This window comes from Myotis nattereri (assembly GCF_964212035.1).
Source record: "Myotis nattereri genome assembly, chromosome: 5".
NCBI classification, from domain to species: Eukaryota; Metazoa; Chordata; class Mammalia; order Chiroptera; family Vespertilionidae; genus Myotis; species Myotis nattereri.
The window spans coordinates 1,658,101-1,674,453 of record NC_138080.1 but is presented as its reverse complement, the minus strand read 5'-3'; the positions used below and the strand labels follow the sequence as shown (position 1 = coordinate 1,674,453).

At 52.7% G+C, this 16,353-nt stretch overlaps 1 protein-coding gene across 1 annotated transcript in view; it reads left to right on the top strand.

The window, feature by feature from the left end:
• NDST4 (N-deacetylase and N-sulfotransferase 4) overlaps positions 1 to 16,353 on the top strand; it is a gene marked incomplete at its 5' end in the record, with an annotated part of 164,226 nt that overhangs the window by 60,645 nt on the left and 87,228 nt on the right. The window contains 2 exons of the mRNA XM_081090719.1: positions 5,059 to 5,146; positions 10,927 to 11,081. Of these exons, the coding sequence (XP_080946845.1) occupies positions 5,059 to 5,146; positions 10,927 to 11,081 (243 nt within the window). The remainder of the gene's footprint in view (positions 1 to 5,058; positions 5,147 to 10,926; positions 11,082 to 16,353) is intronic.

The following is a 16,353-nucleotide window of genomic DNA, read 5'->3' as shown; positions in this document are numbered from 1 at the left end:
GGAAGGGAGAGGGAGGGAGAGAGAGAGAGAAACATCAATGATGAGAGAGAATCATGGACTGGCTGCCTCCTGCACGCCCCACACTGTGGATCGAGCTTGCAACCTGGGCATGTGCCCCGACTGGGAATCGAACTGTGACCTCCTGGTTCCTAGGTTGATGGAATTGTTATCTTTCTTTTATAATTTTTTTACTGTTTCACTTCATTACTGCTGTGTATGTGGTCCATGTGAGTGACATGGGTGCTTATGTAGGTGGGTTTCCGACTGACGGCGAAAATCGCATTACGTCGCTGTAGGAACGGATCTCCAACGTCACCCGAGGACCTACTGTAAATATATATGTTGTTTAAACCAAAATGTCCATGGACTGGGAACACCTCCTTTATGTAGGTGATGGGGACTCACTAACCAGGGGTGCCCCTCCTGCAGAACAAAGGTGCTGGGGTTTCCAACAGTGGCCCCGACACCCCTGCCTGTGAGCAGACCCGGGACTCAGTGGCCCCCAACACCCACACCTGTGAGCAGACCTGGAGTCAGTGGCCCCCCGACACCCCTGCCTGTGAGCAGACCCGGGTGCCATCCCAGCATGTCCAGTCCTCTCCCACCTGCACTCAGTGTAGCATTTGATGTTCAGAGTCCAGAACCTTCCTCCCCAAACCACCTCCCAACCTCAGCCCTTCCTCCTCCTGCACCGCCCCCCAGGCCCTCACTTCTCTGTAGGGCTGTTCCCTCCTCCATGCAGCCCCCCGCCCCCCCCCCCACCTGGTCAGTTCACACAGTGACTAAGGATTGGGCGTCTGAGGAACGTCACACCTTCCCCACACACACCCTCCCACCCCCACCCCCCCGGCTCCCCACACTCATCTCTGCACCACGGTCATCGTTTATTTATTGTCTGTCTTATCCCCTTGAATCTAAACTCCCTTATTCAGAGCGGGATCTCTAGGACCTAGAACATCTGAAATACATTAGGTTTTCGAATATTTCTTTAACAAGCGCAGTAACGTGTTTCACTCATTCGGGAACCTTCCTGAGGGTGACAGGACAATGTCTTTCGGAGGAAGCAGACGGACTCCGACGGGTGCGTTCCTGTGGGAAACCGCCGGACGCTCCTGCCCTCGTGGGAAGTGGGAAAGTGCCGCCTTGAAAAACTTCTGTCCCCGTCTGTCAGGAGGTTTTCGGGGGCCCCTCCTGGGGGGAAGCAGAGCTGGCAGACGAGGGGGTGTTTATCAGACGAGGGGGGCGGTGTGGCTAGAAGTGGGGTGATAATTAGGCTGTAAATAGTGCGGAGCGTGGGGAGGTGGCAGAGACCTCAGGGGAGCTCATTTCTGAAACTTCCCGTTCTTGTCAGAGGGAGGGGCCCCCGGACGACTTCCACCTGCAAAGCTGAGCGCCCTGCAGATCGCGATACATGTCCCTTGTGGTTTCTGCAGCCGGGTCACGGCTCTGCACGGATAGTCACGTGTGCATCCCATGTTTACAGCAAAACCTGAACACAAATGCATCTTAGTCCTGCTGGTGGTGTGAGGAGAAAATTCTGTGACATTTGAGCTTAAGCATAAGTAGGCGTTAATGCCTCCGGTGCATACAAACTGATGTGACTGGGCATTTAGCCTTCAGACTGGTCTTTGTGGGAGGCGTTTTAAAGTATATATATATATATATATATATATATATATATATATATATATACAGGACAGACTGGCATACCTCGATGTGGTGTTGGGGGGACGAGGAGAGATAAACCAAAGACCTTATATACTTACTACAGGCCCGGTGCATGGATTTGTGCATGGGTGGGTCCCTTAGCCTGGCCAGCACCCTCTCGCAATCCAGGACCCGTTGGGGGGTGTCAGAGAGCCAGTTTCGGCCCCATCCCTGCAGCCCCGATCCAGACAGGAGGGAGCCTGATCCTGTGTGTTGAGCGTCTGTCCCCTGGTGGTCAGTGCATGTCATAGCAACCCGTCAACCAGTCGTTTGGTTGTTCGGTCTCTTAGGCTTTTATATATATAGATGTGCATAGCCCATGGACATGGGCAATAGAGTAGGGAAGACCTGGGAGGGGGGGCCTAGGGGCTGAGAGAACGGGGGGGAATGGGAGACATCTGTAATGCTATCAGCAATAAAATACATATATTAAAAAATAAAATAAATTTTATTTGTGTATCTGAATGTGTGCTTGCAAAATGGTCAACTACACATCGTACGAAACATTCCCAACGGTTTATAAAGGTGATCATGAACAATTTAACTAATGCATGGTGTTCTCCTACCCTTTGGGACAGCATGGAGGGACCTAGAGAGCATTGTGCCGAGTGAAACAAGCCAATGTGAGAAAGACAAGTATCACTTGACCTCACTCCCTTGTGGAATCTAATGAACAGAATGAACAGACCAACAAAATAAGACCCAGAGCAGGGAGGCATGGAACAGACTCTTTCTTTCTCATCTTGAACGAAATGGCTGCGGAGGGGAAATCTGACCTGGAAGCCCCGAGTTCCTGCCCTCGACAGCGCGGCTTCCGCGGTCCCTCCCTGAGAGAGAATTTCCGGAGGGCCAGCCCGGCTGCCCATACCGCGCCAGGCGCCTCTGCCGCCTCCAGGCCCCTGAAATCTGACCAATCAGATAGATGCTCCCAGGCCCACTGAAGAGCCGGAGCTGCAACGTGTGCTCAAGAAACGTTTGGCAGGGACCACAACACGCTATTTAAGGTGATTGTGGTCCGTACAGCTAATAGTGGACACCTGTGCCCTCAAGAGCTAACCAGCCTGTGACCAGGGTGTCCAAGATGGAGTGAGGGGAGCCTGGCTGGGCACCCAGGTACCTCTGGGCACCCAGGTACCCAGGTACTCAGGCCTGAGTACCCCTGTGGCCTGGGTACCCCTGTGGCCTTAGTACCGCTGTGGCCTGAGTACCCCTGGGTCCTGGGTACCCCTGTGAGTCACGGGCTGTGCCCAGTGCTGTGAGCCAGGACTCGGGGTTCAGCTGGCACAGAACAGGAGCGGCGCCCTGGGAAGAATGGGGTCTGTGTCTTCATTGAGCCGTGACTGCCTCTGAGGTTCCGCTATTTAGGGCTTAAAAGACAAAATGAGAACCAGATGTCAGGACATGTTATTCCTTTAAGTAAAGAGTCATATTCTTTTAAATGAAAATAACTTAATAGTTGTTTTAAGTAATTTCTCAACAGGAAAAAAATGCTCCAAGAAGTAACATTTATTAAAAGTTTGTTATTTTATTTTTCATTTCTCATTGATTTCAGAGAGGAAGAGAGAGGGAGCGAGAGAAACATCAATGATGAGAGAGAATCATGGATCGGCTGCCTCCTGCAGGCCCCCTACTGGGGGTGGAGCCCACAACCTGGGCTTGTGCCCTGACCAGGAATCCAATGGTGACCTCCTGGTTCATGACTGGACACTCACTGAGCCACGCTGGCCAAGCTCGATTCACAAATTGTGAAGCAAGTCCTCAGCCGCCTCGATGATGCTGCACAGAAAATACCATGCCTCAGGCGCTCACTCAGCTCACTTCACCCTCTACCCTCTACGCCCCCTTCTTCCCCCCACACCCCTGTGCCCCAAGAGCAGCTACCAGGGATCTGTCTGTATCCCGGGTTTGAAATGAGTGTCTCATTGCCATCGGAACCAAAGCGGTCCTCGTTAAAGACCTATAACAGCGCAGCAACAGCATCTGGATCCACACGCACACTCACAGCCTATGGGGGGGCGGGGAGGGGGGATTCTGAGCCCCGCGGCCCTGGGAGGGTGGCGGCCACTGACAGCACTCAGTCAGACTGTAAGACTCGCATCCGTGTGTTCTTATCCTGTCGCCTCAAGAGGTTAACATGGATTAACGACACACCGAGAAATTAGAGAAGTTTTTGCCATGTTTACAGATTTTTGTTTCTGAAATTGGCCACCTGTTTCCTGGAAGTCCCCTTCTGGTCCTCTCTCAAGATTTGCCGTCAACATCCTGAGTCATTGATGTTGCTCTTTAGTTTGTAAAGTAACATCTAAAGCTTTAAATTCACTAATTTCGCCTTTAAAATGACGAGGAAGGTAGGACACTGAAATAAAACGCTCAATCGCAACTCAAACAAAAGTTCTCTTCCGATTCCTTTAGAAACTAATACAGGACTTGTCTCTATTGATTAATTCTGTAAAAATTTCCCCAAGAAAATATCTATGCTAATAAAAGAGAAAGATGCAAATTGACCATCACTTCACAATGCCCACCAGCCAATTAGGAGTGAGTATGCAAACTAACCTGACAAAGATGGGGGGCTAATTTGCATACACAGGCATCTAGTGGAGGGGGCGGAGTGGCTGCTTGCGTGCATGCCAGTGCTAAGTGGTCTGGATCCCAGGGACGGGCGTCCTGGGGACCCAGGCTGCTCTGAGCCTGTAGGCCCGTGCGTAGGCCCAGAATGGCCGGGATCCTGGAACACCCTTGGCCACTCCAGGCCTACACTTGCAGGCACCGAGTGGCCAGGGGCAGGGTGGGAATGTCCCCCACGCATGCAAACAGACAGCAGGGCCCTGCTTGCCCCTGGCCATGGCAGTGAGGGGCAAGCAGTCCCTCGCAAGGCCCCCACAGAGAGCAGACACCAGGGCCTGCAGTGGCATCAAGCAGGCAGGTCCGCAGAGAGCAGAGAACCATGGGAGCAGGCCTAAGCTGTCAGTGGGACATCCCCCGAGGGGTCCCAGATTGGAGACGGTGCAGGTCGGGCTGAGGGAACCCCCCCCCCCTTGCACAAATTTCATGCACTGGGCCCCTAGTAATAATCTGGAGTTGGGGAAATCCCACACCGAAGGGAACACAGACATCAGCGCTGTGTGTGTGAGAATTGCCTGAACTGCTTCTGAGTTTGGGGACCTTCCGTCAGCACAGCCACAGCCAGCAGGGTTCTCATGCCTGAAACAGGGACCCCACGTGACCGTCCCCTTCGAAAACCCCAAAGTTCATGTTTTGTTTCCCTCGTGCCGACGCCTTTGAAAAAGAGGCATCCCCGAGCTTCCTACTGATTTTTCTAAAACCATGTTAATTTCTTGTTTATTTCAGGCCTTACTAGAGACTCAAAGCTTACTGCGCACTCAGGTTGCCAATTTTACCTTCAACCTTGGATTTTCAGGGAAGTTTTACCACACAGGTAAGAGGGGGCGTGGCTGCCCGGCAGCCGCTCACACGGGGGAGAGCGATGGTCCGTGTCAGAAGTGGGCGGACAGATGGACGGACGGACAATCCCGACTGATTCCGGGGGAGATGGGAGCGCGAGAGCCGGGCAGCCGAGCCCAGCATCACTGTGCTGCTTCGCTGTGGCAAAGATGTCTAGTGTCCAGGGCCAGAGAGAGAGAGAAGGGGCTTCCTCGAACCAGTGGAGGAGCACTCTCCGCTGGATTCGCAGGAAGGGTAATCGCAGGGGACACTGTTCTTGAACTGTCAGGTAGTCGAGGTCACAGTTTTGTAAATATCATTTCCCTTTGGGAAACGCTCAATAGTGAGTGATTGTGTAGCCTCAATGCTATTTGGTCGATTTGAAGGGGCATCCTTTCTAACTCCATCCCCCTTCCTTTAGTTTGTAAAGTAAGAGCTAAAGCTTTAAACGTGATGGTTATGCCTTTTAATGATGGGGGGAGCACAGGTCAATAAAACACTCAATTGCAGCTCAAGCAAAAGTCATCCTCCTGTTTCTTAGCAACAAATACAAGGCTTGTCTCTGCCTAGTGACTCTGGAAACAGGTCCGTGGCGATGCCATCGCTCATTCGGCCCCACGTGCCTCCCAACCGAGTCGCCATCCAGCCACGGCCACGGCGGTCCTGGGCGCTCACGTCTCAGCTGCCCCCCAGGGTCTCAGGAGGTGATGATGCGTCTCCCCTCTGCCTGCTTCACCTCCGGAAATGGACACATATGGTCTGAACATCAGCGTTGACACCTGTAACATCGCAGAGAGCAGCGGTTCTCAACCTGTGGGTCGCGACCCCTTTGGGGCTCGAACGACCCTTTCACAGGGGTCGCCTAAGACCATCGGAAAACACATATATAATTATATATTGGTTTTGTGATTAATCGCTATGCTTTAATTATGTTCAATTTGTAACAATGAAATTGGGGGTCACCACAACATGAGGAACTGTATTAAAGGGTGGTGGCATTAGGAAGGTTGAGAACCACTGGCATAAAGAAAGCGGGTGCAGGAAAGCCACTATCTCATCATAGGGACAGAAGCAGCCCGGTGGTGTGTCCCAGCCTGTCTCAGGGGAGCCCCTGCTGTCCGCCGCTCTCCGCACCCCAGGGGCCGGGGAGACCCCATCTTCCCGGACTCCCCGCAGCATGTGCCTCCATGGGGTTGCCCATGGTGCCTGCCACTCGCTGCCACATTAAAATATCCCAGGCAAAGGCGCCTTTAAGTTTCACAACTGCAGCTTCTCTACCCAAAGCAGCCTTACCTGTGTCCCCGGAGAGCCCCCATGATTTATCGGGGTATGGAGGTGGCGACGCCTCACTGGCTTTTCTTTAACACTCATTCCCCCCTGCTTTGGAACATGCCATCTGTGCCCAGGGATGGAGGAAGCGGGTGCTTAGAGCAGCTGATGAACCCGGTGATGGTTCAACTTCAGGGGCATTTTGCAGAGAGAGAGTTGGGGTGTCGTATGTCCACGCAGGAAAAGGACCCCAGCTCCCCGCTGGAAAACAGACCTGGTTTCCCAAACCTTCTCCAGAGCCCCCAGGAGCCGCGTCCGCCCACGGAGCCCTGGCTGCACAGGCGGAAAGCCCGCGGGTCTGCGGGCCGCCTCCACTCGCAGGCGGGAAACGGGGGAGGATTTCAGCGCACACAGCCACGCTCTTCTGTCTTCAGGGCCGGAGCCTGCAGGCGAGGCCGCTCTTTGGGCTGAGAAATGTCTGGATCGGAGCTGCTGCTTTCACTCACTTTTCCTATTCAGGCCCGTTGAGCCCCGATGGCCCAGGCGTTAACGCCCATAGCGGCTCCTGCTCCTCATTTCTCCTTTGTAGCCGGGACGTGTCCCCTCCGGGGAGCCCACGGCACACGGGGCACGTCACACGCGGGGACAGTTCCTCGAGGAAGAGGCAGAGAAGACATTTCCGTTCTATCCCGGGAGCAGACGGCAGCACCTCTGCGTGCTGGTGTTACCGGCAACACGGAAGACGCCCTGCTCCGCGAAGCTGTGGGAAAGCGACAGATACACGTGTGTGCGTCCTTGAAGGTTACGTTCCGCCCCATCAGCATGACACAGTGCACCGTAATGTGTTTCCAGGGGCCCTTAAACCACACGGACTTCATATCCACTCACCGGAGCGGCATGAGGTGTGGGCGCTGTCCCAGCGGAGGGCACCCCCTCCCGCCCCTTTCCCGCGTGGAGCTGTGGCCGGGCCATGCTGAGTGCCCAGGGGAGGGGGCCTTGTCACAGGGCTGTCTCCGTCCTCCCCCGGCCGATGGGACTCCCTGAGGCCCCGGGTGCTGAGGGATGAACCCCGTTACTTGGCAGACATTTCATCGCCTCCGCCCAGCCCCAGCACAAGGAGGAGAGAACCCACATCTCCCAGGCTGCTTGTCTTATCATCTGTCCCCCGCGTCCTTTCCTGTTTGGTCCCCGTCCTTCCAGTGCTGAAAACCATCTCCCGCGACAGGGCACGTCGCCAGGCGCCCCTAGACGCCAGCCCCTCACGGAGCCCTGCAGAAGCAGGAAGGACATGCCACCAGTTAAAAGGGGGAAGTGAAAAGCAGGGGGTTTGGAGGAAAATGCTGGGTGTGGGAATGTTTAACACTGGATTGGAAGGGCCTGGTGGCGCTATGCTTTAATTATGTTCAATTTGTAACAATGAAATTGGGGGTCACCACAACATGAGGAACTGTATTAAAGGGTGGTGGCATTAGGAAGGTTGAGAACCACTGGCATAAAGAAAGCGGGTGCAGGAAAGCCACTATCTCATCATAGGGACAGAAGCAGCCCGGTGGTGTGTCCCAGCCTGTCTCAGGGGAGCCCCTGCTGTCCGCCGCTCTCCGCACCCCAGGGGCCGGGGGGACCCCATCTGCAGTGGCAAGGGGGGGCTGCAGGGTTTCTGTATGGCACCGCTTCTGGGGTGATTGTTGCTGCTCTTCCTCCTTAATCCACCGGCGAGGATCGGTTAATGACTTCATGAATCTGTGCAAATTGGGTTGATACGGGTCTTTTCCATTAGAGTTCATTTGACAAAAAAAAAAAAAAATACCCCTTATATAAAGCTATTAACTTTCAAACGTGAAAGTTAAAACAAGAGTTAGTTACATTCCTTCTCCTCTGTGTTTGCTTTTCTGTGTAAAGTATTGGCTCCAGGGCCAGGTATGGGGAGCAGAGACTTTTTGCTCCCATCCGGACTCTGAGGCTCACGGGCTGTGTGAACTGGGCAGGTCACTCACCCTCCCTGTGCCTCCGCGTCTGCACCTCCAGTGCAGAAGGGGAGAGTGACAGCGTGCCCACCCGGCACTGAGCATGGCAGGTGGGGAGTGCCAGGAGAGGGTGTGTCAGCATGACTTTTTAAAGTATTTTTGTATGTCAGTCAAACATTACCCAAAGGGAACAGTGAATAATTCATGTCTCTATGCTGTTCATTAGTCTTATCACAAAACCGTTGTTGTTGTTTTTATGTAGTATAATATTTTTTAATTTATTTTTTAATCCTCACCTGAGGATATTTTTCCATTGATTTTTAGAGAGAGTGCAAGAGAGAGGGAGAGACAGAGAGAAATATCACTGTGAAGAAACACATCGATTGGTTGCCTCCTGCCTGTGCCCCAACCAGGGCCAGGGCCAGGGAGAAGCCTGCAACCAAGGTATGTGCCCTTGAGCAGAATCGAACCCAGGACCCTTCAGTCCGCAGGCCAATGATCTATCCACTGAGCCAAATCGGCTAGGGCTATTTAGTATAACATTAAAGTTAGTGTTTTCTGTACCCAACTATATGAAACCTTGCCAGGGTCAATGAAAAAAGAAAGCTAGAAACATCTTGTGAATATCTGGGAGTTACAGTATTCATGCGCAATGAGCAAATATGAGGTGGACATTTGTACCAAAGCGACAATGCAGACCCTGGGAAGTTACATCTTCTTTTAACGTTGCAGCGGTGCCTTCTGGGAATTAACCCACACCCCAGATTGGTCTAAAACAACTCTTATTTTGGCAGACTTGAAGAATTGTAGGAACGGACTATTATAGCACAGATCCTCCAAAAGTGGTAAAGAGAAGTGAATGTGTCAAGAGTTTACTTCTGACTTGAAGCACCTTTTATTTTCTGGGAAACCAACCAAGTAACTGGAACTGACTTTTTCCTGAGGTCAAAGCGACCTAATTCTCACTGATGACGACATAGGCTTGAATCCGGGCCCCGTGAGAAGGGAAAGGCTCAGTGGGACCAGACACCACTGGTCAGACATGCATGTTAAGTACGAGCTGTGTGGACTCGTGTGCTCCCCCGTGTTCCTAGGCACCAACGATGTGCCCAGCGGCCTGCTGGCAGCGAAGGAAAATCCAGTGGCTTCAGTCAGTTGGACTTGATAACGTCTGAGATTCCACTCCGCACGGCAAGTCCTGCAGCACCACGTGGCCTTGAGCTGTCTCTGTGACAGGAGCTCGCCTCACGGGCCTCTGAATTGTGGATGCAGATGAAGTGAGAGAGGGCTGATGGGAAGTTGCTCCACCAGGTGAAATAGGCTCCGCCCATGCCTCTCAGCCTCCTGGGCAGTTTATAAACTAACACAATCTCTACATAAAAGTTACAGGGTTTTATATGGCAAAGTGTCTGCATAGGTCAACAGACAGAAAAACTGTGGGTGATGAACATCCCGGGACAGTGACAGACAGGAGAACTGTGGGTGATGGACATCCGGGGACAGTGACAGACAGGAGAACTGTGGGTGATAGACATCCCGGGACAGTGACAGACAGGAGAACTGTGGGTGATGGACAGTCCAATGAAGGGTGACAGACAGGAGAACTGTGGGTGATGGGCATCCCGGGACAGTGACAGACAGGAGAACTGTGGGTGATGGACATCCCGGGACAGTGACAGACAGGAGAACTATGGGTGATGGACATCCCGGGACAGTGACAGACAGGAGAACTGTGGGTGATGGATATCCCAGGACAGTGACAGTCAGGAGAACTGTGGGTGATGGACAGTCCAATGAAGGGTGACAGACAGGAGAACTGTGGGCGATGGGCAGTCCCAGGACAGTGACAAACAGAACTGTGGACGATAGAGACTTAGGACAGTGATAGACAGGAGAACTGTGGGTGATGGACATCCCGGGACAGTGACAGACAAGAGAACTGTGGGCGATGGGCAGTCCCAGGACAGTGACAAACAGAACTGTGGACGATAGAGACTTAGGACAGTGACAGACAGGAGAACTGTGGGTGATGGACATCCCGGGACAGTGACAGACAAGAGAACTGTGGGCGATGGGCAGTCCCAGGACAGTGACAGACAGGAGAACTGTGGGTGATGGACATCCCGGGACAGTGACAGACAGGAGAACTGTGGGCGATGGACAGTCCAATGAAGGGTGACAGACAGGAGAACTGTGGGTGATGGACATCCCGGGACAGTGACAGACAGGAGAACTGTGGGCGATGGGCAGTCCCAGGACAGTGACAAACAGAACTGTGGACGATAGAGACTTAGGACAGTGACAGACAGGAGAACTGTGGACCATGGACTGTCCCAGGGGCCACCAAACCTACCCTACCTCACGCCAACCCAAACCTTGACGTCTGATGTAACGTAGACCATGAATTTTATTCTTTTTTATTAGAACAACATGCACTTGGATTTATGTGTCTGTAGTGAGAAGAACAGCAAAACTCTGACAAACATGACCTTTGAGCCGATGGGAAATTTCACCGACACCTCTTTCACCGGGTGTTTTCCAGGGACCGAGGAGGAGGACGCGGGCGACGACCTGCTGCTCAGGTCCGTGGACGAGTTCTGGTGGTTCCCCCACATGTGGAGCCACATGCAGCCCCACCTCTTCCACAACGAGTCCTCGCTGGTGGAGCAGATGGCCCTCAACAAGGAGTTTGCCCTGGTGAGTGCGCCTGCTGCCGCAGCTGCTGGGCCAGGGTGGCTGTCTCTCCGAGGACCACAGCATCAATGTATTGGGTTGAATCCAGCATAACCAGAGCAGGAAACATCAGAGTGCGTCTCATGTGTTACGGGTACACATTGCTTTGCGTTCTTTTGTTTCAGGCCTGTGTGTGTGGTGTGTGGTGTGTGTATGCGTGTGTGCGTGTGTGTGTGTGTGTGTGTGTGTGTGTGTGTGTGTTGGGCCGTGATGTGATATCAAGTATACTTGGGAGAGCAGGCCATTGTCAGAAAGCTCCTCTCTCCTGTTTCATGGAAGGGTTCATCCGGCATCTGTGAAGAACAGTGGCACTTTCTCCATTGCATTCCCGGCTGTGCATTATAATTAGCCTCTAAAAGCAATGCTTAAGCCCTGGCTGGTGTTGCTCAGTGGGTTGAGCTTCATCCCATGCACCTAAAGGCCCCTGGTTCGATTCCCAGTCAGGGAACATGCCCAGGTTGCAGGCTTGATCCCCAGTGAGGGGGCGTGCAGGAGGCAGCCAATCACATCAATGTTTCCTTCTCACATCGATGCTTCTCTCTCTTCCTCTCTCTCTAAAAATCCATTTTAGAAAATCTTTAGAAGCATTGTTGCAGGTCGATGGCTGGTGGGAGGAGTCACTGGAGAGGTGGCTCCAACCATGGGGCCCAGAGCTTACCAGCTCCCCTTCCACCTGGCGGCCTTCCCACAACACACCTGCAGCTCCGGCTCAGCCATCGGCAGACAGCACGCGAGAGTGTGTTTGCAACGCCTTGTGAGACGATATGTGTCCCTGAAAAGAAAGGGCCAAAGTGAGAGGCAGCGAGCGTTTATTTGAGATCCAGAGGGAACAGCTCTTGGGTAAGCTCTGATTCGGGCAGAGACCTAAACAGGGTTCCCGTGGCGACGAAGGTGAGGGGTGGTTGAGAAAGGGAAGGGGCCCAGTTACATCACCATCGGTGCAGCGAAGCTGACACGTGGGGCTCCGTCTAAGGCCTCCCTTAGGTGGGCATTCCGGGTGCGATTCTCAGTCCGGTCGTCATGTCAAGCAGTGGCCATTGGTGTCAATTCAGAGCCCACAGGAATCCCCACTTTGGGGTGCGAGGGAGAAGGAGACTTCCTTCGAGGAAAACAGCTCAATGGCTACCGCTCGGCTGTGAGGACAGTGACCCTGAGGCGGCCCTGGGCCAGGCCCTCGGGCGCAGCTGCTCTGCTCCCTGCGACATCGTCTGGTTCGGCTCAGCCGGGGCTGCTGGTCAGGGAGCGCTGGGTGGAAAGGGAAAGGGGCTCCCAGAGCCAGAGGGACAGTGACTTCCTGGACAGAACCCCCACCCCTGGCCTCTGATTGGCTCGTTCTTATGCAAATGAGGGCTCCAAGTCCTCAAAGTGTGATTGGTCCAAAGGCACTGTCCTGATGGGTCAGAGTAGAGCCACACTGGTTGGTCAGAGCTGCTCAGCTCTGATTGGATGGGGAGAGCCTCAGTCCTATTGGTTGAAATGGACGCCAGGAAGAACTTCCTAAGGGCTGGGCAGATGCAGGGCCAGACAGGCAGGCAGGCAGTGCAGGCAGGCGGGCAATGCAGGCAGGCGGTCCAGGGCCCACTGCTCCCCGAAGGGCAGGTTACACAAGGGGTCCGTGTGTAAAAATGGCTGCCAGCCTCTGCTGCTGTATTTGAGCCCGTTAGCCACCGGGGCCCCTTCTTTCTTAGGGCGTCTTCTTTGTCGGGGTCCACAGTCATCCGTCCTGTGGTCGTCATGTCTACTTTCTGATTGTCTTTGCAAGTTCTCTGGGACGCAGGTTGCTTTGGGCCCCGTGCAGAGGTTATGTCCCCCTGGTTTAGCACCAGGGGTTTGAGGCATAAGCCGCGCACAGCAGTCCCTTGGGCACAGCAGCTCCAAGCATTTTAAAGTGGCTCCTTCTATGCCACCGCTGAGATGTGCCTACAGCTGGGACTGCAAGGGCTGCTGGCGCGGGCGGTGGCAGTCTGGGACCGCGGGCCACTGGGCTCTCTGTGTTGTGCTCAGTAAGATAGTTCTGTTCTTTGTTTTCTTTTTTAAATGATTGAAAAACAGTCACAGGCCCAGCAAGGCTTTGTGACAGAGTCATGTCCAATCCGAATGTCAGTGTCCAGACCAAGTGCTGTGGACCCGGCCACACCCGCCTCTGTGGCACCTGCCTCTGTGGTTCCTGCCTCTGTGGGACCCTTCTCTGTGGAACCCACCTCTGTGGGACCCTTCTCTGTGGAACCCACCTCTGTGGGACCCTTCTCTGTGGAACCCACCTCTGTGGGACCCTTCTCTGTGGAACCCACCTCTGTGGGACCCTTCTCTGTGGAACCCTCCTCTTCGGCACCCGCCTCTGTGGGACCCTCCTCTGTGGTCGGCAGCTGCTCCTGCAACAGCAGAGCTGGGTCCCCAAAGGGACCATCTGGCCCCAAAATCTGAAGTCGTTAACATCCACACCTTTACCCCTAAGGTTTGGCCACCACAACTCGAGAATCAACACTTCCCCAGAAGGAGGCCCGGATGCAGGTCCTTGGGTTTCCACGTGGCCGGGAAGAGGGAGATGGGAGAGCCCGCCGGGTCTGGCTTCTGGGACACCCTGTCGGCGGTGCTCAGTGAACACAAGTCGCTCATGCGCCACGGGGGTGCTGACGGCGTGTCAGGAGGTGCAGACCTCCGGCCACAGGAGCCCGGGGTTATAAAGCTCCACCTGCGAGGACATGAGCAGACTCATGATCCCCGTCGCCGAGTCCCCGGCCTGGGTCACACCGCCCATGGGGTCCTCACTTTGGTGTGGGCTCACCCAGCGGTTTTCATCATGGATATGGCACCGTAATGCCAGGGTTTGGGTCCTGACTCCCATCCTCAGATGCTTGATCTTAAACAAACACGACTCAACAAGTGTGGCTGTGCCTCAGTTTCCCTGAGTGTAAAATGAGAATGATAGTGACTACCACGAGGGTCGTTCTGAGGATGTGACTACTGTGCTCAGAGCAGGGCCCGCCTCCAAGCATTCAGCAGGCGCTAATTGACCAATGATGACCGTCTTAGCCCAGAGGAAAATGCGGTGTGTCTCACTTTAGAAAGCCCAATATTTGCCCGGCCAGCGTGGCTCAGTGGTTGAGCGTCCAGCTATGAACCAGGAGGTGACAGTTCGAGTCCCGGTCAGAGCACATGCCTGGGTTCGGCCTGGATCCCCAGTGTCGGGCGTGCAGGAGGCAGCCGGTCCATGATTCTCTCTCATCCTTGATGTTTCTCTCTCTCTCTCTCCCTGTCCCTTCCTCTCTGAAATCAATTTTTAAAAGCCCAATATTTTTCAAAATGTGGATTTGTAAGAATGCTTAGACTAACTCCTCTTGGGGGTGTGGAAGACATTTGGTAGTGATCCCGAACGTTGTGCAATTAAGGAAATACTCCCTTTTCCAAAAACAAACTTGCCTGGAAGCATGCTGAATTTTCAGCCCAAGCCTTGGAGATGCACTGTTTCTCCTCCGCCGGTCCCTGCCCACCCTCTGCCCCCCGCGGCCTCGGTCCTGGGCAGGTAACTTACCTTTCACAATGGCCCTTCCCACCTGTGTGGGCCATTTCTTTTTGAAGCCAAGTGGAGCATTGGGAAGGCCCCGGTGTAACTGCTCTGTAATTAAACGTTGATGGCCGTTTAAAGTCCATTCAGAACAATTGCATCGGTTAGGTCAGTGTGGCCGAGAGCTACATGGGAACCTAGAAACAGATTTTGTACAAAAATATCAGATTATCTGTTGCATCGTCAAAAGATTGCAAGTGAAATGAAGTCCATTCACACAGGCACTGGCATGACATGGTTCTGGAGCCCGGATCATCTGAGCAGGATATGGGGACACTCGGAAGCCAGGACTGTCTGAGCAGGACATAGGGACACTTTGAACCTCCCATTTCACTGTTCCCAGGATGCAGCCCATGGGTCCACCAAGAGCCAGGAATGCTTTCTTTCTTATTAGATTACTAGAGGCCTGGTGCACAAAATTTGTGCACTGTTGGGGGGTGGTGTCCCTTAGCCTAGCCTGTAACCTCTCCAATCAGGGACCCCTTTTTGCCTGCAAATTAGAATTAGTATTTCACTAGCTATTAACATTCATATTGCTTAGCACTGGATTTAGAGAAAAAAAATGTGTTTTCTCATCATGTGTTATGTCATGGAAAGTCCTTGACTTGCTGGTCTTGTATTGGCAGGTAGATGAAAAAATTCCGCTTAGACAGAAAATCTCTACAATACGTATTTATCTATTTGATTTTCCTAGTGGAGACAGCATCACACCCCCACCCCCCAAATTTCTATTTTAGATCCAGCGGCTTTGTTCTGTTTTATTTCTGAACATGTCTAACCTCAAATGAATAAACACCACCTACAAAATGCACTTTCATATTGGGCAGCAGTAATGGGAGGAAGTGAACTATTTATATCCCTCAAAACATATTACTATGAGCCTATTGGGGCCACAGCTCCGTTCTGGGCACCTGTGGTCATTCCTCTGGTTCAGGGCAAAGCCTGGAAAGACGTCCTTCCGTCTTCTCAGTGTTCATGTGTTTACATCATCTCCTAGGAGTAGCCAGAGGAGCTGCAGTTCTTCTCGAGGCTGATGCCAGGGGCAGTTGTAGCAGAGATTTCCCCCAGAGACAAGCTAAAGACTGCTTAAAGCAGTTGTGCATGTCTAATGGAATTGTTAAGCATGAATAAATATTTCCTCTAAGCATTAAAATTTGTTTATATTGTCGAGAACAATGAACTGCACTCAAAATGCAAAAGAAAAAGTCATGTTCCTCTGAATAAAACAAAACCTTAGCGATTTTTCCACATAAAAGTCTCATGTGACACGCGCTTACCCCATGAGGGCCACTAGCTAATTGTCGGTGGTAGGTAAGCTCGTGTGTTTGGCGTCAGACCACTCTTGGTTCAGGTTTCATTCTTGCCAATTACTAGGTGGATGACCTTAGCAAATGACTTACAATTCCTATGCTTGATTTTTAAATATGTAAAATGGGGATGATAGGAGTTCCTACCACGCAGAGTTTTGTGAGGGTTGGATGCGATGTGTCTGTGTATGTGTGACTTTTAGCAAACTGCTGGTACATAGTGTTTCAAAAAGCTTTTGTCATTATCACTATCATCATAATCATCACCATCATTATCATCACCACCATCACCATCACCATCACAGTCATCACCATCACCACCATCATTATAATCATCACCATCATAATCATCACCATCACCACC